General features: G+C 34.9%; 1 protein-coding gene across 1 annotated transcript; it reads right to left on the reverse strand.

Moving 5' to 3' along the window:
- Positions 1–2,116: 2,116 nt before the first annotated feature.
- Positions 2,117–2,794, reverse strand: LOC102752049 (olfactory receptor 4N4-like). Its single transcript, XM_015559447.1, has one exon. The coding sequence runs from the start codon at positions 2,792–2,794 to the stop codon at positions 2,117–2,119; it is 678 nt and encodes a 225-aa protein (XP_015414933.1).
- Positions 2,795–8,882: the final 6,088 nt, after the last annotated feature.

The raw sequence follows: 8,882 nt of genomic DNA on the forward strand, positions 1-8,882 counted from the left end.
CTGCAGAAATGAGCTGCCATGGATCTTTGTTCATCTATACAGGCCTTGTCTCTCTATGGAGCTCAAGACAATAAGGCTTCCTTGCTTCATTCACTCTTTGATAGTCTTATAGAAAAGTACAATTTTGATTTTGTATTTCTCTTTTTTAAAAAAAAACCAACATTTTTATTGAATTCAGAGAAGAAGGAAGAGGGAGAGAGAGATAGAAAAATCAATAATGAGAATCATTGATTGTCTGCCTCCTGCACACTCCCTACAGGGGATCAAGCCTGCAATCGGGGCCATGTGCCCTTCACCGGGATCGAACCTGGGACCCTTCTGTCCACAAACTGATGCTCTATCCACTGAGTCAAACCAGCTAGGACAATTTTGTACTTTTCTAATTGTTGCTAATGCATGAGCAACATTCTTCTACAAACTTACCAGAATCAGAGATCTTTATTTTCATGGTTGGTTTTTGAGAATAAAATTGTTTTTATTTTTATATTTATAAACCTTTCCATTTTTCCTTCATTAATTCATTATTAGTTTTGATTGCCCATATTTCCTTCTGAAAATGTATCTACTTCATATTCACTTATAAAGCATTAAGTGAATTAACTTCTTATCATTTATATTAATTTTCATAGTTAATGGGGTTTTTAATTTTAATTTTTATGTATGGATGCCTCCTTGTACCATCCTGTGGTAGGAAATGAACATTCAATTCCATTTCCATTCAAACCTCTATAATTGTGCAGATATTAATCCACACATCCATATGTGGTGGGCAGAATTTCATCACCTTTTTACCTTGGCCTACACATATATTTTTTAACATGTCAACTGTAACTGTTTTTCATTTTCTATTTTTATATTATACTTCACTGAACTTTCTCATTTATAAGATTATAAATCTACCAATGGACACAGACACCAGGGGGGTGAGGGCATGAGTGGGACAAGGGTGGACAATGGGAGATAAGGACACATATGTAATACCTTAATCAATAAAGAAAAAGAAAAAATATTATAAATCTATAACCTATATTTACCACTATTTTTTGCCTTGTTTAGTTTTCCAAAGAAGCTGTGAACATATGAACCTTTGTATCTAAGGTTCATATCAAATGTTTTCATGTGAAACTTGAATTTAGAAAAAAATTAATTGGAAAGAGGCAATAACATGAAAGGCATATCATGCTCCTGATCCCAGACCACAGTTAAGTGATATGTTCCTTCAGTCAGGAGCTAGCAAAGTGGCGCCTTGTTTTCCCAGTCTCCTAACTATTGTAGGCATAGATCACTGGGCAGCTTAGTTTTATTGGCAGTTATGTGTAATTTTTGGCAATTATGTCTGGGTTCCCAGCATAGAGAGTGATTTTCTACCTCTTAAAACAATTTCTATATACCTAATTTCCTGCATTAAACCCTATTATAGTAAAAACTAGTTTGAATTATGTAATCTCCAATAGAATCTGTAGTACTAATTAACTATCACTATCATAATCAGAGTGAAATTAATTAAGGACAAGTTTTAACATCCAGGGAGTATTTGTAAAATCCCACTAGTAATGATCCTGAAGCTCTAAAAAAATTAATAAAATCAATGTCATAATATTTTTCCATAAAATCAATAATCTTTGTATCTTATCCCTCTACTAAATTTGAGCAGAGGGGAGGAAAATATATATAGAAAAAACATATATAGGTCTGCAAATAATATTTTGTTCTTACTGATGTTTTTCAGCTTATTGATCTCTGTCCAGAATCTAATGTTGCTCAGTCTAAACCATAGAAAAGATAATTGTGAATGAGTGACTTTCTTGCCTAAAATATTAAGATGAATTCTTACTTCAATTAGAATAGAATAAAATTTCTTATCTTATCCTAAAAGACCTTTGTGATTTGATCCTTATAGTCAGATAAAATTTAACTCCTCTATCACCCTTTATACATCAACCACTCTGGTGTTTCTTTTATAGTCTTCAAACACATCAAGTTTTTTCATAATCTTCCCTCATTGCCTATAATAATACCTGACAAATGGGAGGGAATCAATGAAAAAATTATATTTATTAAATGAATAAATAATGTACAGCCAACTTCCCCTGTTCTGACTTATTATACAATCCATTCAGCAGACCACATATTGACTCAATAACCTCCTCATGGCAGATTTCACTTCCTGGTTGCGAAAGGTATAAATCACAGGGTTCAACAAAGGAATAATCACTGTATGAAAAAAGGAAACCACCTTATCCACTGGTAAGGTCCTAAAGGGGCGAGTGTAGATGAAGATGGCAGGTCCAAACATGATAAGTATAATAATGACATGCGTAGTACAAGTGGACAGGGCGTTGTTCTTCCCCTCAGAGGACGACCGATGTGCACGACAGATGATGACTGCATAGGAGGCCAGAAGGCCCAGGAAGCACAGAAGAGTGAGCAGGCCACTGTTGAAGACCATCAGGAGCTCCACCACAAAGGTGTCTGTGCAGGCCAGCTTGATGACCTGTGGCACATCACAGAAGAAGTTATCCAGTTGGTTTGGGCCACAGAAGGGCAAGCGGAGGATGAGGGCCACCTGAATGATGGAGTGGACAAAGCCTAATGCCAAGTTGCCCAGAAAGAAGTAGAGGGGGGCTGTGAGGCCAGGGTCTGATCTGATGGTGAGAATGATGAGGAAATTTCCAGGGAGGATGATGAGGTAGAAAATTAAAACTAGCACAAAGACCAGCAGCTGAATATTTTGAGACTGTGTCAGACCAAGAAGGATGAATTCTTTCACGACTGTGCTATTTTCTATCTCCATTTCCTCTGCCTACAGAACATCAAGGAGTAGAGTTTAGTTCCATCTTTTTCATCTAGGTTATACTTCTTCTATAACTAACATCAGTGTATGTCACATCTATATGATGTCTTCATTTTCCCACAACCTAAGACATATTTTTCCCTTTTTTTTTTTACATTATTTAACTTCAAGAGTGTGGTCTTGAAGCCACACTCTTTTTCTGCTTCAGTCCTATGCTTCTATTTATGTTCCCTCATTTGGGAGTCTGGAATGCCTCTATCCAGGATTGATTATTTGCATGAAGCAAATGAAAGTTTTTCTGATTGAGAAAAACGTAACCACAATTATTAAGTTCTTTAGGTTTCTTTTATTTAAATGGTGGTGAAGTGGAGATTGACAGCAAAGAGAAATGACAGAGCTTTTTAAGGTGACAGATTTGTTCTATACCTTAATTATAATGGCACAAGTCTCTATTTGCCAAAATTTATTGAACTATTAAACTATACCGATATTTGAACATTTAGCCAATTTGAATTATACCTTAGGAATACCTACCTAAAAAGCTAGGAAAAAAAAAACCCAAACCTGTATTTACCTGAAATATTTCATTTTTTCTCTATAGAATATCAGCCTTTCAACTTAATCTACATAAAAAGAATCTGGACATCTGTAATATTTTCAACAATAAAGATAAATATTTTAAAAAATAATCCTGATTATTCTGGAGAAATTAAAATCTGAGGCTGACCTGTACAGTGGTCTCCATATTGAGAATGTGCTCACCCAACAAACATTATAAGTTACTGGTATGAAAACAATAATAGTAAAATTTCTATACATATATTGCTGTATCCCATTATTTAAAGTTTATTTTTAGAAAGTCCTACAGTTTATATAGAAACAATCAATATAATTGAATATAAAATATACAAATTTGAGTGTGCTTGTGCACACTCAAAATGGCTTATTATTGAGATAAAAATTTTAAAAGATTGACAACTCAAACTACAACAAAATATAAAACAATATTTCTCATGCTTTCAGTTACATGGCACACTGGGGTTTTTTTGTTTGTTTGTTTTTAAATATATTTTATTGATTTTTTACAGAGAGGAAAGGAGAGGGATAGAGAGTTAGAAACATCAATGAAAGAGAAACATTGATCAGCTGCCAGGAGCACACTCCCTACTGGGTATGTGCCCGCAACCAAAGTACATGCCCTTGACTGGAATCGAACCTGGGACCCTTGAGTCTGCAGGCCGATGCTCAATCCACTGAGCCAAACCGGTTAGGGTGGCACACTTGTTTTTAAATCGTGTTGTGGAACATGGAGTGTAGAGAGGAGGGAAAATCAGGTTCCACTCACTAATTGCAAGGGGAGACAGAATGAAAGAGAAGAGATGGAAAGAAGGAAAAGAAAAACAGAAAATTCTCAAATCAAAAAAATATTTACAATAACACATATTTAAAACAAAAATATCTGCTTTGTGTATGTTTAAAACTAAATATATTAATAGTAGAGAGGTTTTCTTGTATAGTCAAAATTAGAAATTATGAAAAACATATTTTACATCACAAAGGCACATATATGTGAGCACAAATTTATGTGCACACACATGCATACACCTATACACCAGCACACACATTGCTTCCTAAGCAAAACTGAAATGTGAAAATTTACAAATGGAACCATCCAAATTAGCTTTTCTGTTCCCTTCATCCTCTACCCGCCCCCCATTTCCTTCCTTCCTTCTTTCCTTAGGCATTTATTGGCTTTGATATTTATCATTCCTTCCATGTATAAAACTTGCTGTTAGATAAGTACCAGGAACCCCTCTGAACTTACTCCTAAGTATTGTACATCTTGAAAACTATTATACTGTTAGTTTTTGCAGACTCTTGCAAACATTGAGACTGTCCTTAGAACATAGAAGAAACCTTTTAAGTACCTCTAAGATTAAAAGTTGCAGACTCTTCCACTGTGCTTTGTGTTTTATTTCTTATCATGTATTTCTCCTCTATTTCTTTTCCACATTATTTAACAGTCAAACAGTTAAATAACTCACTCTTTAACAGATGAGATTCATTACCATCTAACATCCCTCGCTTCTTTCAGTTTATATATGATATATAAAATTAAGACCAAGTATTACATCTGCAAGACAATTGGTATTTTTATAAGGGTTTTATAAAAGTCATTCTAATTATTAAGAGGAACTAGAGCTATACTACTAAAAAAACAGATAAAAGGCGCTGTTATATTGTTGAATTCAGATTTCATATAGTGGTCTCTTTCTCCTGTCATTCTGGTCATTTCATTTCAAGACAGCAGATGTCCCACCTAAAGAGTTGTAGATGTTTCCATTTATTTCTTCTCTTTGTTCCTTATAAATATGAAGAACAACAAAAGCATTTACCTCTCTAGTAATGTCACCAGATAGGAACCAAACCCAGAGCAGGTCTGCTTCAGGTTTGCCAGTAGAGTGTGGCTTCTTGACTTTGTGCAGGAGATAGTTCATAATACGAGTCCAGGTGGTTTTGAGAGTATATTTATTAAAGTTGGGGACAGTAAAACTAAGGAAGGACTTAGGGTAGAAGAAGCAACAGGAGAGAGCCTAGGAAGTGCTTTGCGTTGGCTCCCTGGACACCTTATAGGAAAGAAGCCAAGGCTGGGCTGCTTTGGCTCACTGGAAAATCAGAGAAAGGGGGGCCTTGGAGAAAGGTTCAAGGGGGTAGCCTGGGACAAGCTGCCTCTCGCCGATCCCCTGATTGCAAGTCTCATGGGGATCTTTAGAGTTTAGGAGAAGAAAAATAAAAAGTTCATGCCTTTAGAGAAACGTCGATCAGGCTGTCAAACCTCAGAGGGAAGGGAGGGAAGGGTGGGGGGTAAGGGAGAGAGATCAACCAAAGGCCTTATATGCATGCTTATAGGCCTAACCAATGGACACAGATAACAGGGGGGAGAGGGTATGAGTGGGGGATGGGTGGGTAATGTGGGGATAAGGACACATATGTAATAACTTAATCAATAAATTTTTTTAAAAATAAAATACAATATAACCAACATTAAAAAATAAAGTTCATGCCTGAGAACAGGCATGGGCATGCTCCAGAGCAAGCCTGTGCTGGTATCCTTTGTCTTGAGGGTTTTTATCTTTCTTCTGCAGGCAAGAATCTTAGGGGTGGGTTTCAGCAGAATATTCATTAGCTTTCCAAGATCATCTTCAATATGCTGATGTATCCAAAAGAGCATATAGGGGCTTTTTGGATTTTCTTCGGTTGGCTTTACTGTTTTACTTTTATCTTGGGTCTGTCTGGCTCTAATTGGGTTTTTGTTATTTGCTCCCCTGACTTCATCTTCTTGGGTTTGGCTGGCACAAATGACATTAATTGGGTCTCTGTTCTCTATCTCCCTGACCAGGGTGATTAAAGCTATGTATTCTCTGGTTAGGGAGGACAAGTATAAACGATCTGCTCTCAGGTGTGTTAGGGAAGATAAGGTATTGTAATTCACTAGCTGGCTGTAAATTGGTCAAATTGTTTGACCTTGTTTAATTATCTAGTGCCAGTTTCCCTATTCCACTCACCTAGGATTTTTCCTAGCTTCTCACTAGGGTTCTAAAATCAACATTCCATCAGTGACTGAGATAATGGAAGACCAAGCATGTTTACAGTATTAGGTCTGAGTAAGTGGTCTGCTAAAGGAGGTGATTTATGTTTTACACAGCAATTCAAAAAGAGTAAAAGAATAGTATAATTGAAAGGAAATCATTGATATGTTAAGAATGAAAATAAAGTGGTAAAGTAGATAATAAATATGTTAGATTCAACATATTACTGGTGAAGAGATAGGCAAAAAGAAAATAAATGATGCTCACAAAGACTTCTTTAAATAATCTTTCTTAGGAAAAAACAACTGCATGTTGTAAGACTGACACTTCCTGTAGGGGAGATGTCCTTCTAAATAGACCCTATTGCAGTCTTGGTATTTGTGTCTTTCATTTTAGGAATAATTGCCTCCTTTGTTCTGCTGAAACAATGATGAGGAACTACTTCTTGTTTAATTAAATCATTTTAAACAGAAGAAAATTATTTAAGAATCATGTAGCAGAAGGAAGCATAATTTAAATTTTAGTAGATTTGATTTTGTTTTAAAGAAGTTTTCTAACTATTTAAAAAAGTAACTGACATAAAATTTTAAAAATAGATACAATGCATAATAAAATATATTTCATTCTAATTTATGTCTAGTTCAAAGTGAAATGGGAGTAAAAAATGGAAGAGAGAGAGATATATAAAAATATAAAGAGAAATGGGAAATTTAAAGAACAGGAACAAATACAGACTGTATTAGGAAATTAGGAAATAAACATGAGAAGACAGGCATAGGAATACATATTCTATAAAACATAAATACAAATAAACTCAACTGATAAAAGAAAAAAATTATTTAAAAATATGGGAAGAAAAATCCAACCTTGGAGTATATTGCAATCTTTATTGCCATCAAAGAGTTTATTGCCACCAAAATGTAATTTTTGTTTATAGCTATAGAGATAATCTGGAACCTTGCTTTCTAAAGTTTGCCACAATACTTAAAATTAAATAAAAGTTTTCTTCAGAATGGAAACTTTTTATTTCTACTGGGAAAAAATTTCATTTTAGACGATCTTATAAGTTAAAAGCAGGCTGTATTGTATGTAATACTTTCTAATGTGGTAGCCATTAACTATATGTGACTATTGAGCACTTGACATTGGCTATGAACTGAGGAAATAAATTTCATTTTTTATTTTCTTTCTTTTTTAATTGCAAGTTACGTTGATTAATAAAATTATATATGTTTCAGTTATACAATTCTATAATACACCAACTGTATATTGTATTGTGTGTTCGTGACCCCTTGCATCACCATTCATTCTCCCTATACCCTTTTACCTTCGCCCACCCCCTTTCCCTCTGGTAATCACCATGCTGTTTTCTATCTCTATGATATGTTGTTTGTTTGTTTTTGTTTAATTCCTTCACCTTTTTCACACCGTTAATTAATTTTAAAAGTCACATGTAGCAACTGTCTTAGTATAGCTCTAGAACAGTGGTTCTCAATCTTCTTAATGCCGCGACCCTTTAATACAGTTCCTCATGTTGTGATGACCCCAACCATAAAATTATTTTCGTTGCTACTTCATAACTGTAATTTTGCTACTGTTATGAGTTGTAATGTAAATATCTGATATGCAGGATGTATTTTCATTGTTACAAATTGGACATTATTAAAGCATAGTGACCCCAAAAGGGGTTGTGACCCACAGCTTGAGAACTGCTGCTCTAGAATAATACAAGAATTCTTACTCACTTAAAATAATACCTTTTCTAATTTATATGCTATTTTTTCTCTTAACCTTTTTCTTTTTTCTTCGTTATGGAGAGTCATCCAAACCAGCAACAGGCTTTGCATAATAAATAAATAAACTTTTCATGTATAAACTCAATGAAATTTCATGGATTGAAAGAATCAGCATATTATCTACCCAAAGCAATATACAGGGGTTTTTTTGTGTGCATTTTTAAAAAATATTTATTGTTGAAAATGTTACATAGGTTCTCTTTTCCCCCCATTAACCTCTTCCAACCTGCTCCTGTCCTCCATCCCCCTACCCAGGCCCTCACGATCCCATTGTCTGTGTCCATGGGTCATGCATAAATGCATACAAGTTCATTGCTTGATCTCTTCCCACTCATCCTCCCTTGCTTTCCCTCTGAGGTTCAACAGTCTGTTCATGCTTCTAAGTCTATTTTTGATCATCATTTTATTTAGTTCATTAGATTCTGCATATGAGTGAGATCATGCGACATTTATCTTTCTCTGACTGGCTTATTTCCCTCAGCATAATACTCCCCAGGTCCATCCATGCTGTTGCAAATGATAAGAACTCCTTTTTTTTTTTTACCACAGCATAGTATTCCATTGTGTAGATATACCACAATTTTTTTTAATCCACTCATCTACTGATGGGCACTTAGGCTGTTATGCTATCTTAACTATGGTGAATTGTGCTGCTATGAACATAGGGTTGCATATATCCTTTCTAATTGGTCTTTCTAGTAT

Source organism: Myotis davidii, unplaced genomic scaffold (assembly GCF_000327345.1).
Source record: "Myotis davidii unplaced genomic scaffold, ASM32734v1 scaffold594, whole genome shotgun sequence".
Taxonomy (NCBI): domain Eukaryota; kingdom Metazoa; phylum Chordata; class Mammalia; order Chiroptera; family Vespertilionidae; genus Myotis; species Myotis davidii.